General features: G+C 40.7%; 1 protein-coding gene across 2 annotated transcripts in view; it reads left to right on the top strand.

The window, feature by feature from the left end:
- Nucleotides 1-14755, top strand: part of LOC141791596 (kin of IRRE-like protein 3) — a 103710-nt gene that overhangs the window by 52904 nt on the left and 36051 nt on the right. Inside the window, exon 3 of one of the 2 annotated variants that reach the window (XM_074672167.1) lies at nt 1100-1249. The exons of the other annotated variant lie outside the window; for it this stretch is intronic. Coding sequence (XP_074528268.1) covers nt 1100-1249 — 150 coding nt within the window. The remainder of the gene's footprint in view (nt 1-1099; nt 1250-14755) is intronic. 2 annotated transcript variants of the gene reach the window in all.

The raw sequence follows: 14755 nt of genomic DNA, 5'->3' as shown, positions 1-14755 counted from the left end.
CACCTGAGATGTTTTCTACCCAGCCCAATGGAGGACCCTCGTCTGTGTGGTAAAAACTGGGTTTTACAACAGGACAACGCTGCAGTTCACAATGCTCATTTGATGAAGGACTTTTTCAGAGAGAATCACTCTTTCCGATCATCCCGCGTGTTCCCCTGATTTAAATCATTTGGTGATGGATGGCAAGGGAAGTCTTTAAAAATGGCATCAGTTCCAGACAGTTGATGTCCTTCGTGAAGCCATCTTCACCACTTGGAGCAATGTTCCCAAAATCTTCCTGGAAACACTCGCATCAAGCATGCCCTAACAAATTTTTGAAGTGATTAACAAGAACAGTGAAGCTACTCATTACTGAGTCCTACTGAGAAAAAAATTTGTTCTGATTTCTAGAGTTTTTTGTAATTTTTGGAGTGAAGGTCTTAAACTTTTGATCAGCTGATAAACAGCCTATTTCAGGTTACTTGTTTTCAATAAATTACTATCTCAAAGTGCTTTTTGTTCACCCTTCTTGTTTTTGTATATTGTAGCTCTACTTAAAACCTCATTAAGATCCAAATGTGAAAAAGGTAAATTTTAGCAATTTTTCAACTGGTTTTAAGATTTTGATCAGGTCTGCACCTCTGACCCTTCTGTGTCTAGTGTTTCCCCTATCATTATATGGTGGTGCTATATAGCGACAGATCACGGCAGCAGTAATTAGTCTCATGTCTCTCCCATAAAACAGGTCTATACCTTGTTTTAATTTCTTATCTACTTTAAGGGACAGGATGTCATTTACATATTGTCGTGTTCACATTTCTCCTCATGCTCTTTCACGCAAGGTAAAGTTCTTCTCCAACACGTTTACAGACACACGAACACGTGCCCGCATTTACACACACAGACAAGCTCATTCTATATAGCTGGAAAAAAGTGGGAAAACACCACAAGAAACATCTCCCAACCCCTTCTCTCTGAAGATGCAACACTTGCACTTCTGTATGGATGATCAAAGAGGAAGACAATGACTCCATATGTTTGAATCTTTATGTGCAAATGTGCATGTGATGAAAACTGATGGCTGGTAGTCATTCCCAATTGCAGTGTTATTGTGCTGCAGGCTACCCACGGTATGATATCGTTGGAGACCACAGTAGAGGAGAATACCACCTCCTGATCCAGAGAACAGAGATTCAGGATGATGCTTTCTTTGAGTGCCAGGCCATCCAGGCAGCCATCAGATCCCGCCCAGCCCGCCTCACCGTGCTCGGTAAGTCCTAGGGGCTGCAGCTCCGCAACTCGACCAAAAACCGTTTGTTATCCAACCACACAGCAGGTACTTCAACAGGTGGAAAGGATGAGATAGTGAGGAGCTAAAGACAATGCTAGAAACATGTTTAAAGTGCTGATAGGGAGGCTGAAATGTTCTAGATGTAACATCAGACGACAGTCAGAGCACATCAGAGCAATACTGTGACAGGCTCAGTCAGGAGGCACAGTGTTGAGTCAGGCACTTCTGCAACACATGGGCACAGTGTGTGCCTGAGCCGGCTCCATGGCAGCCACATTTAAGGCCCCTTGGGGACTTAGGGAGTGAAGTCATCAAACAGTTTCACTTTATTTTTCTGCCTGTTCATAATCCACAATTTAGCTGCATGTACAGAGTCACGTCTTACTGCAGTAGGTGAAAGTGCTTATGGGAAACGGACCCTAGGTGTGTAGTGAAACAGACAAAGTGATGTTTCCTCTGATCTATTCCTTTATTTACTGGATTGTTTACCTGCCTGCTTACCTTTAGTCATATTGACAGTCAGTTTTTTAATGAATCACTTCATAATCTACTGAATTATTTATGTACATCTGTGTAGCAGCACATATTTAGTTTTATCTGGATACGAAATTACTCATACAAACGAACCCTTTTTTAATCTGTAGACATCATATGACTGTGTTTTAGCTTTATAAAACTAAAAGCCTATTTTGTTTGTTATTATGTATTCCAGGACAACCTCCCTTTGGCCTTACAATGTGCTTTTAGACAGCAGGAACTAGGGTCTAAATTTAGTTCTGGGGTCACAGGGATTGTATCTTGGTGTCTGGGCTCGGTTCCATCACATGCTTTGTGCTCTTATCCACAGTGGTCCAAAAACAAAATAATTAAACCCATCTTTCATTTTGTTTGTTTGCCTCTTCAATTACCTTCCCGGGTCTCCTCTTTCATGTGGGGACTCCATGTGCCTGTCTTCCTGTCTTATGTGTTGATTGTGCCTCTCACATCCACCCATGTCTGATCCTGGTATTACCCAGCATTTTGCAGGTTTGTCTCCACATTCTGGACTTCAGGTGAGACACTTTTTCAGAGCTGCAGATGGTAAATGGACCAGCACTTATGTTTCTTAGTCTTTCTGGCCACTCAGTATGTTTTACTTTTCTGTTCTCTTTCACCCGCCCACGCCACATTAACAAACTGATGGCAGGGACTGCTATTGGAGGAAACATAAGTTTTATCTGTAGCCCACTAAGCTGTTGAGTTCGGTCCATCTCAGTATGACATGAATTTTGTAGTATTTCTTTGACTTGAGCTGAGACAGGTCCCCAAAATACCATTCTGCACCTACCCACTTTGAGCTATGGGCAGAGGGTGTTTGTACATAAACAACAACTGGTGTACTGATGCAGTGACTGTGGACAGCCACTGCTTCACAGAACTGGAATATGTGACTGTTAAATGCAGGCCCACCTACCTTCCCCGGGAGTTGACGGCGGTGTTCTTGACTGTTGTTTACATCCAGCCCGATGCCAATGCTAGCGCGGCTAATGGACTACTCCAAGCAGCAGAGTAGACATTACCAGGTTTCATCAGCACGTCAAATGTGCCACCAGAGGAGCTAATACACTGGACAAGGTGTACTCCAACATCAAGCAGGGCTACAAGGCTAAACAGCTAGCACACCTGGGCCAGTCTGACCACATGTCCTTGCTCATGATCCCTGCATACACCCCCCTAGCAACCTGGCCTGGTGAAGCCTCTGACTGGCTACAGGACTGTTTTGAAAGGACTAACTGGGACATTTTTGAACACCCAGACCTGGGGGTGTTCTGTGCTACATCAAAAACTGCACAGACAATGCCACTGGCAGAGGCCCTCTTCAAGACAGGATCTCCGGAGGCAGCTACACCTCACCCTATGGTCCAGAGCAGCTCCAATCTCACACTGGAGGAGCACAACATGAGGCGCACACCGCAGGCGGTCAACCCATGGAAGGCCGCTGGACCCGACGGTGTCCCTGGACGGGTGCTAAAGGACTGTGCTGACCAGCTGGCTGGAATGTTCACTAGAATCTTCAACTGGTCCCTGTCCCAGTCCATCATTCCATCATGCCTGAAGTCCTCCACCATCGTCCCCCTGCCCAAGAAGCAACACATCTCCAGCCTCAATGACTACCAGCCAGTAGCTCTCACACCAGTGGTGATGAAGTGCTTTGAGAAACTGGTACGGGGTCACATCATCACACCAGTTTGCCTACAGGTCCAACAGATCAACAGAGGAAGCTGTAGCCACAGCACTCCACGTGTCACTGTCCCACCTGGAGCAGCAGGGGCCCTACACGCAGATGCTCTTTGTGGACTAAAGCTCTGCATTAAACACCATCCTTCCTCTCAAACTGGTGAGTAAACTGGGAGACCTCTGACTTCCACACTCCATCTATATGTGGCCTCCTGTCAGACACACATCGGGGTTCGTCAGCCTCGGCTTCCCATAGGGCTGCTTGCTGAGCCCTCTGCTCTACACCCTCTACACATTGGACTCTGCACACCCCAGTAACACCATCATCAAGTTTGCATACAACAGCACTGTAGTGGGGCTCATCTCTGGGCGGGATGAGTCTGCATACAGGGATGAGGTGGAGCAGCTGACTGGGGGTGCAGCGATAACAACCTGCTCCTCAACACAGCTAAGACCAAGGAGCTGATCATCGACTTCCGGAGGACTAAAACAGACAGTCCACCCCTATACATCAACGGGGAACGTGTAGAGGACTTCCACTTTCTGGGAGTCCACTTAAAGAAGGACCTGACCTGGACTGTGAACTCCTCTGAGCTACTGAAGAAGGCCCAGCAGAGACTGCACTTTCTGAGGGTGCTCAGGAAAAACAACACCCCCCAGAGACTGCTTGTGTCTTTCTACAGGTGCACCATCAGGAGCATCCTGGTGTACTGTCTGTGCGTGTAGTATACCAGCTGCACAGTGGTTCAGAGGACATCACTGCAAAGGATTATCAACACGGCCAAAAACATCCCCGACGGCTCTCTTGTCACGATGGAAGAACTGCACCATTCCCACTGCCTCCGAAAGGCAGGAAAAAAAAAACCAGGACCCCTCTCACCCCGGGCACCACATGTTTAATCTGTTACCGTCAGGTAGGCTGTACAGGTCTATCACTACAAGGACAAACCGGTTCAGAGACAGGTTCTTCTCAACAGCAGTAAGGGTCCTGACCAAAGGCTAAAATCACTTTCTCATTTGTTGTCATATTATTACAATATAACATTTACCTCTATGTCATCAATGCACCTGAACATGGCAGCTATTTTGCACTTTACACTGTTTTGCACTGACCGAAGGGCCTTTGCAATTTTGTTGTACTTGTTGAATTGCCAAATCAAGTTAATTTTATTCTTTATAAGTCTGTTAGTACACCCACCACTGACAGATGATAAGATAAAAGTAGTTTCGAGACCAAATGTGGTCTGAAGAGCTGCAGGCCTAGTCTCCTTTCTTCTTCTTCTGGAGTTAATGTCAGTAGGCAAATCAGCTCATTTGTGCATAATCACCTGCTGTGCTGAAGTGTGGAGCAGAAGTTTGTCAGCAACAAAATATATTAGATAATGACGAAAATCTGCAAATCTGCACATTCACACAAGCGTGAGTGGATGAAAAAATAACTTTTACTTTCTCACATTTTAGAGGCAGAATGCAGCCATTCAGGGTCAGTCTGAAGCCCTATGAAATACGAGTCATGGGTCAAATTGGACAACCCCATGCAGCTGTTGTATAAAGATTTTTTATAAAAACAATAAATATGGGTATACAATATAAAAAGGTTGTTTTGAGAGCCCCAGAGGGCCTAATAGTACGGCCCGCCTGTTATAAGGAGCACTCTGTAGTTCTACGCCAAAGTTTCTGTTTATATTAAATAAGAGAGCTGAGACCTCCCACACATTACTGCTTATTAAAAAAAACCTTTAAATTCACTTTAGAAAGACAGATTAAATTTACATCAGGTGTCTGAACGATTACTGAAAATCATGAACCATCTGTGCAGTTCTGTCCACTGTGGCCACACCAGGCTGGCAACATGTGTCGTGTCACTTCAGTGACATATTGAGAAGAAAGCCTCAAAACGCTGGCTCTGCTGCTATCTCAGTCTCTCAGGATCCAGGAGACAGAGACTTAACAGACTGCTGGGGAGGCTCAGTCCTGGACCCTGTGGAGGTGGAGACTGGCTGGGCTGGAGAGTGGTGGAAGAGTGGTGGACGAGATGTCGTCATCTAATTTCTTATGGACCTTTTTGCATTTTCTATTCTATTCTATTCTATTCTGAACAGTGGGGTGATCTTTAGGACTCCTGTGAAGCAGCTCTCTGCAGAGCTCCATGTTTCAGTGCAGTGGAAAAGCAGCAAGCAGAATCCTCCTGAGCTGGTTTCCTTTTGTTCATTTTGTTTTTTTTAAATTTGGATCCTCATTAGCTGTACCTTGGAGCACAGCTGGTCTTCCTGGGGTCCAGGCTAAAAACAGCCATATTTGCAAGCATATAATGTATACACCTAAATTCACAAGAATGCAATACAGTCCGTACAATCAATCACATTTTGGAAAGAGAAATTAACATACAACACAAAAAATGAAACTTTACAACTACATTTTTCATTTTACAACTAAATCCTTGTTTTCTATAAGCTGCACTTTACTTAAATCTATTCTTCTAGCATTTGACTATATTAATCGACAGTAATCAAGCTGTGAAAGAGCAAGAGTATTCCGTACAAGTATCGATTATTCGAGGAAGAAATTTTCTATTTTTTTCTTACCACTGCCAAAGACAGTCCCACTTTGCTGAAAATATTTTCTATGTGTTTAGACCAGGACAATTTGTTTTCCAAGGCAATGCCCAAAGTTCGATTTCTTTTACCTGCTCTATGGGTGAATTATTGATAAAGCGTTTACGCTCCAAACCCTGTCTCAGAGAATGATTTGATCCAAAGACAATGCTGTATGTCTTGAATGTGTTCAGTATAAGTTTGTTATCTTTCTTCCAGCTGTCATTTGTGAGACAGCTGTGCATGTGGAGTATCCTTTTCTATCAGCATGTTGGGAATCTGTGATCAAATTATTTTCTGAGATATATTCTTGTATTTGATCAGGTACTGCCTTCTCTAGGGTTTTACTTAGTACTGTTAACAAGCTTATGGGCCTGCTATAAGGACTGTTCAGTATTTCTTTTCTGTTTTTTGTTTTGTTTTGTTTTTTTTGTTTTTTTGCAGTAGTGTAAGAGTGAAACAGTGGATATTGAAGAAAGTTTAAGAAACATGTTAGAAAAATGTTTATTATGTTACCTCTTTATTAAAAGAAAACTTAAATATGTTCTCAAATAGTGTTTGTAAGGGTTAACAGTAATGTTAATAACCTGGTCATAATCTGACCACCTTGTTGGCGCTGGGGAGACATGAGGGGTCTTAGTAAGAGGACAAAGAGAAGGAGGCAGAAGGAGAGACAGAAGAGTAAAGGTTGGCTGTTTTTGTTCAGTACATTGGAGAAGCTCACTGAAGATATGAGAAAGACCCAGAACGTGTTTGGACTGATTTATTCCTTATAGTCGATTACAGTATAATTTTTGTTTCCTTCCAGAGCTGTGTGAAGATTTTGTTTTTTAAACTAGCATTCAATCCATGACAAATGGGGTGCAAAATATATTTTTTTGACAATGTAATGAGTTTACAGTCTATATTACCCATACCTGATTGATTGTCTGTGCAAGCGGACCTTATTAATTTATCAATGGTCTCCACTGTTATTTCACTGAATTCAAAATTGCACAACTTTCCTTTCATATTGCTTATGTTTAAAGTGTATAGGTTATTTCCTAGTCCATCTGACAGCTTTTCAAGTAGTTTTGTTGCCTTGTTTCTAAAATAGTCATTTAGATAGTTAGCACTTTCTTTGGGTTTTGTGATAAAGGTACCTCAACAAATGTAGGTAATGGAGAGGTTTTCCTCCCCATAATGTTATTTAATATGCTCCAAAGACCTTCCCCAACATTTTTTGTTTAAACTGTTGTACATAATACTGTTTATTTTTCTTTTGATTGAATTTTGTGACATAGTTCCTCAATTCCTACATTAGATTTGTTTGTCAGAAATAAAACCACTTTAATGGGCTTTTTAAAATTTATTTTGGTTTATTTTTATTTATTTTTGCTTTGTTTCTCTGAGACATTACATTTTTAAATTCTTCATCAACCACTAGTCCGTACTGTTAATTTCTCAATGGGATCATGTTTAGCCATTACTGGCTAAAACTTTTCTAGAAAGAACTTGAGGGCTTTGTCTGGTACATTTTCATTGTAAATATTTGACCAACACGTTACTAACATCCACAAGAAAAACATCCTGAGAAACTTTCTATAGGACCTTTTGTAGACTGTTCTGGGCTTAGCCTTGGGTACGTTACTCTTTCTAGCTATTGCTACCACATTGTGATCACTGAAACCCACAGAGACTGATATGGTCTGAGAATATCAGTCAGTGTCACTCAGGTAGACATGATCTACACAAGCAGATGTTTTAGTGCTGTTTTTCATTAATGCTTAACTGGGTTAGTTGTGTTACTATTTGCTTCAAACAGGATGCATCAGTAGTGGTCACTGAATGAATTTTCAAATGACAATTGTGTGCAATTAAACACTGAGCATCAGGGACGTCACTAGGATTTAGGGACAGGGGGGGCTTCAGCCCCAGGAGCAGCAAATGATCAAATGTGTAACAAACGGAAAACAACACATAGGGCTCTAATTTCGTAGACCAGTCGCAGGCACAGGCGCACCTGCCCTGCGCCGGCCTTCACCGAGCGCACAGGGCGTGACCGGCGCACTTTGCAAGTTTCCTGCAGTGCCAAGAGAGGTGCAGTACAGGCGCACATGAGCGCAGAGCTGCGCGTCCACGCCTCCCTCCGCGCAAATGGCAGAGAGGGAGGAGAAAAGTCGTGAGTGGGTTAAACACAGCCGAGCACTGTTTTTACCAATCAAATAATCTGTTCCTTTGTCTTTATCCGGAGTAAAAAATTAAGAGGCAGTTACACAGCTGGCTTATCCATTCAGAATACTTTTGATCCACCTGCACTCCTGGTTTGCCATTGCCAAGCAGAGCCTTTGGTGATATACTGTATACTCTCCCAGTGTCTCCACCTCATCCTCCTTACAACAATGTATGTCACGTTAAAAATAAAGACTAAAACAGAGAAATATAGGAAATCACGGGTAAATCCTGAGTGACATACATTTATTTCATCTCTTTTTTCTTCATCTTTTCTCTCCCTCTTTTCTTTGAATTAAATGAAATGAGAGAACCAGATATATTCTGTATCAGATGTTAAGGCTGTTTATTGTTTAATTGTAAGATGTGCATCAAACTTCCAGCTGCCGTCAGGTTAACTTTCCATTATGACAAACGGCTTTAACACTAGAAGTCCCACAGCCCAGCCATTTGGCTTTTCTACCTTCCATGCCCAAGGGGCAGCCAAGTGGCTGGATTAGTCTGGAATCAACATCTCTACTTTAGGTGTGAACAGCCATCGGATCACCATTGTTTTGTAAATGAGGCAATTACTTTCTCCTGAACTACTGAAAAAGGAAAAGATGTTGCTATGCCTTCACCTGAATAAACCAATGTGTTGTAATGTTATGAGAGAGAGGTAGAGGTTTAGAACTAGTATAAAATGTTAATGACTTCATTTTATGTTCAACAAGCTATAATTAGTCCACTTTTGTGATCACGACAGAAAGTTATTTTCCCCTCCTTTCTCAGTATGAGGTCAAAACAGTTTATGAATTTTATTTCTTGCTGAGATTTATTGCTGATGCACAGGTTGAGTAAATAAACTATCATCGGCTTTGAGTGAGCTTTTTATCCACCTCGGGTCCCTAGTTTAGCCATCAGTCACAGCCACACCCACCCTTCCACCTTACATCCAGCTGGCCTGCTTTTACATTTTCCATCCATCTTTCTAACTATTTATTTTCTTATTCTATTGTTTTAACCAGGATTTTCTGTGGCTCTCAGGAGTAAATGTCAAATATGTGTAGATGAAGATAAACTTTATCCAGGCTACTCAAAGCACCCCATGTCAACTTTGCATGCTTGAGACTCAACACTCTATTATAGTGAAAGAAAACACTGGATCTTTTTCTTTTAATATGCATGTCTTCAAAGTTAGATCTTTGGGTGGCACCTGTGTGTGTGTGTGTGTGTGTGTGTGTGTGTGTGTGTGTGTGTGTGTGTGTGTGTGTGTGTGTGTGTGTGTGTGTGTGAAATGTGAACCAACAGTTATACAAGCAGATATATTGTCAAAAAAAAAATAGCAGCCATGCAAACAGTGGACCTGACGGGAGCTTGTGACAGAGGCAGTCAGTTCAGTTTAGGTTTCTTTTAGCAGCTTACAATGTTCACAGTTGCACAAAAGACTGTACACACATAAACAAAGTTCTATCAAGAAGAATATAGAGATAGTATAGCTATAAAAAAAAAAACTTCAAAATAAATTTAGTAAACTTAAACTAAACAGTCAACAGCTGTTTTGGACAAGGGCACTCTAATATGGGCTATGGAAGAAATCTTTTTTTCTAATTATATCAGAGATATTTACAGCTACACTTGCCTCACACTCCGGCAGCCCGATGCAAAAAGTTTCAGTAGATGTTGGAAGCTTCTAGGCTCTTTTCAGGCACACCCCTCCCCCCTGATCATGTATCACATCTGTGGACTGCCAATCTGTCAGGTAAGGGCTGCATTTGCAAAACAATGGTGGCTAATTGAAGGCCGTTCAGTTGTACATTCTAACTGAGCAGCCTTTTGGCTGTCCTCTGGGCATTGCAGCAGGGGTAAGAAAACCCTGGGACTTCTAGTGTTAATCCGACATCAGATGTGACGGGACAGTTAATATAGATATAAATGTATGTTGGTTCAGACGGTTACATTAAATAGCGATTGCTGTGATTGTTTATTGCATTAAAATGTGCCTGACACTCTGGAAACCTGCCTCTGAGGCTTTGATGACATGTGCGCACATGTGCGCCTGTCACCAAATTACAGCTGCGTGGGGTGCGCTCCGCCTCGCGCCGAGGATAGACCAGGTTGGAGCTGGCGAGATTTCAGCGCACTTTTTTGGCACGAAATTGTCACTGCGCCGACATGAATCTGCTGACACCTCCCCCTGGCGTGCCGTCACACCCATCTCTGCGCAGACGGTCTACCAAATTGTCAAATTGCCAGCGCACGGCGGTGCGCAGCACGAAATTAGCACTGCGCAGGCTGCGCCAGGCTTGCGCCCCCTGCGCTGCGCCACGAAATTAGAGCCCATAGAGTTAATAACTGCTCAACATAGAGGCTAATGCCATGACTTTCGCAGACAACACAATAATAGTTTTGTATTTAGAAGTCAGATTGATAAAATTTTGGCACATAAGTAACTAGAAAAGATTTAGAATAGAATTTAAGATTCTTTTATGAGTCTAAAAAAATCTCTTAAAGGTCTTGCTCCTTTATATTTATCAGATTTGCTTTTATCATTTTAGCCAAGTAGGGCTCTCAGGTCATCAGGTAGTTGACTTTAATGGTACCTGAAGTTAGAACTAAAACACTTGGGGAAGCCTCTTTCTATTATTATGTCCCCCATCTGTGGAACAGCCTACCTTAAGACCTGAGGGTAGCTCCTACTGTTCATATTTTTAAAAGTACACTCAAAACCTACCTTTTTAGTCTGGCTTTCAGCTGATTGTATTTAGTATAATTTATTGTTATTATTATTTTTATTATTTATTTAAATAATCTTAACCTGTTTTATTTCTCCTTTTTAGACCAGATCTATCGCTTCTAATTTTATGACCTGCTCTGCTTTAGCTGTTTTTATTACCCACTGAGTTAGGCTATCTCATTTTTACAGTATTACTTATTTAAATTGTATTTTATCTATTTTCAGTGTCCTACAGACAAATTACTCTATCTTTACACTCACCTTTCCAGTGGAGGTCATCTCATTCCCTGTGCTCCTTTGCCCTGACTCCTACAGATCAATAGGAATGGTGGAGTGATTATTGTTAATGTATTATTATTATTATATTCATCACAGTAATATGATGATAATAATAATCATAAACTACTGTTAGGAGGGGGCTGGAGTCAATTGTTAACTACCATCAGTGATAAATACTTTTTGGAAAAAGTTCCTGATATCCATTCTACATTGATGGCTTAAATAAAGACTTCTTGTGTCTTTGCTTTACTCCTGAGTCCATGACAAGAAGATAGCCTCCATCCTTTTGACTGTCCGTCCAGTAACAAGGAAGAAGAGACGGATAAAGCCTGCCCACCGCTCCTAGCTTAGCTCAAACGCTGTGAGTCAATATGAAAGTTTAGCCTGTCTCTGCCTCATCAGATAAACTCCTCAGCCCTCCAAACTGTCTTGAGTGCCCTTTGTGAGTCGTTTTTACCTAATTAGTTAAGCTAGCTTCTACTATCAAAGTGTTATCTCCTTCCACTACTAAAAAGAGGCTTTGTTTCGTAACTTGTGTTGTCCTAGTACCGGGATGGTTTTCGCGAGAGATGGGACGTTCTCGAACGAGTCGACCCTTTTGAACAGCGCTTTTCAGTGAACAAAAATAACTGATTCGCTGCTCTGTGTCAGCCCTTTGTTTGCAGGCCATCACTGAATACAAATTACCAGCACGTTTCAGAACGAACAGCTCACTCACGACTGTCAATCGGCTCTCACCGTTCATTTGAAAAAGCTATACAAAAGACTCGAGTCGTTCGTGATTTCACATCTCCCGCGAAAACCACAGCGGGTGTGTGTAGTATGTTGAAATCACCTCAAATAATTTAGGGGGGCTTGGTGATACTCTAGGGGGGTCTTCAGCCCCTCAAATTAGGCCTAACGACACCACTGCTGAGCATTAAACTGCTCAGTGTGACGTTTCTGGAACCAAGAATCAGTGAGAGCTTTGTGCAGGGATGATCATCATATAGTGGAGCAGATAACTGTAAAATTTCAAGAGAATCGTTCAAATGGTGATGCAAGCATGAAATTTGGTACAGATACTCTCTAAGGGACACTCTTTTGAAATAAAACGTTAGACACGCCAAAATTCAAGATGGCGGCCATTTTTAAAGATGGACGCCATTTCTATCAAACGATTCTTATTTCAAAAGTGTGAACGGTGATGCAAGCATGAAATTTGGTACAGATACTCTCTAAGGGACACTCTTTTGAAATAAAATGTTAGAAACGCCAAAATTCAAGATGGCGGCCATTTTCATAGATGGACGCCATTTCTATCAGACGATTCTTATTTCAAAAGTTCTTATGGTGATGCAAGCATGAAATTTGGTACAGATACTCTCTAAGGGACACTCTTTTGAAACAAAATGTTAGACACAACAAAATGTCAAGATGGCGGCCATTTTTAAAGATGGCTGCTATTTTTATTGTATGCTCCTTTTTTCAATGGTTCTAATGGTGATGCAAGCTTTAAAGAAGGCACAAATACTCCTTCTGAGCCACTCATTTGAACAAGGACATTTGACACTTGAATATTAAAATTGGTAGTCATTTTTCAGGATAACCACCACTGTACTAAAACTGGTGTTAAGAGTGCTCGTGAGGTCCCTTTACAAGGAACCATTTACAGCCACTCGAAACTTCAAAACTGAGAGCCAAGAGTGTTTATTTGACTGTGTTTTGTCTAACTCCTTACCCTTGACCTGTCCGAATTGGTAAAACCTGCCAGAACTGCCCCCTAACGGCATAGCTCACAGAGTTCATCAGAGTACACAAGCTCCCTTACCGTAACAAGGTAACAGTCACAAGGGAGGCTTTGTTTTTTTGTTTTTTTGCTTTTTTATGCTTTCATATATATATATATATATATATATATATATATATATATATATATATATATATATATATATATATATATATATATACTAGTGCTGGGCAAGTTAACGCGTTATTTTCACGTTAACCCGTCAATCTATTAACGCCGTTGAATATTTTATCGCGCATTAGTGCATGTTGCTCACATGCTTTTATTTTGTATGTCTGTTGCTGACCGCGGTGGAACCGGAAGTGAAATTGGCGGAAAAACACAATGAGTAACCAAAATGTATATGTGTATCAGTCTGCGCGCACGGCGTGCCAGTTATAAACAAACGCAGGTAGTCTGCCAGGACGAAGAAACACAATGAGAATTAGAGCCTTATTTAGCGGTGTAAGTAATGCGCTGAAAATTCTCTAAATAAAGCGTGAATGCAGACCGATATCAGTGTTTTTTGGTGGGAGTCAGTTTATTTGTGTTTTTCGTCAAGTAAATTATGGCCCCGTCTGAGTGTAGAGGAAACTATACTAAATATATATATATATATATATATATATATATATATATATATATATATATACATATATATATATATATATATATATATATATATATATATATATATATATATATATATATATATATATATATATATATGTTTTTTTAAGAGCAAGAGAGAGAGGGGAACAGAGAGACACAGAAAGAAAGAAAAGATAACTACACAAAGACTGAGCCATACCAAAGACTCAAGCTGGCTGCTTACTCTTCTATTCACACTTGCAGCTGCACAGTGCTGTGCAGGTGAACCCCAACCTGAAACATTTGCACCTTCCAACTTAAGCTGTTTGATTGAAAAAAAAAAAAAAAATTCCCTCCAAAATAAGTGCCTGTATTTTAATTCTCTTACCTCTGTAGCATAAAACATATCATTTTTTCAGGTTATTATTAATTTTCTCCATAAAATTATTTTAATAGTAATAACAATTATTATTATTTAACGTCTTTTAATGTATTCTTTTTAGCATTCATGTAATTATTGTTTTTACCATTAAATTATTAGTATTGTCATTAATATTAATGTTCTTGAAAACAGAGCTTTTAAAACAAAATGGTGGCCATCTTGAAAAATGTCGGCAATCTTCAATTTTTGTATGTCTAGCATAGTTTTTGTGTCCCTTAAAGAGAAGTTGTGCCAAATTTTACATTTGCATCACCGTTTGAGTTTGAGTTGGAATAATGAGCGTTCAACTGAAATGGCAGCCATCTTGAATAAAATGGCCCCCATCATGAAAAATGGTCACCAATTTGTATTTTGGGGTGTCTAAATGAATTTTTCATGAGTGTTAGAGAGTGTATGTGCAAAAACTCATGCTCGCATCACCAATAGAAATATATTAAAATAACAAGTGTTCAACAAAATGTCGGCCATCTTTAAAAATGGCCGCCACCTTGAATTTTGGCATGTCTAACATTTTGTTTCAAAAGAGTGTTCCTTAGAGAGTATCTGTACCAAATTTCATGCTTGCATCACCATTTGAACTTTTGATATAAGAATCGTCTGATAGAAATGGCGTCCATCTATAAAAATGGCCGCCATCTTGAATTTGGCTTGTCTGACGTTTTATTTC

This window comes from Halichoeres trimaculatus, unplaced genomic scaffold (genome assembly GCF_033239565.1).
Source record: "Halichoeres trimaculatus isolate MK-OKI-2021-1 unplaced genomic scaffold, fHalTri1.1 fHalTri1_scaffold_6, whole genome shotgun sequence".
NCBI classification, from domain to species: Eukaryota; Metazoa; Chordata; class Actinopteri; order Labriformes; family Labridae; genus Halichoeres; species Halichoeres trimaculatus.
Note: the sequence above shows the minus strand (reverse complement) of the source record. Positions and strands in the feature narration are given on the sequence as shown.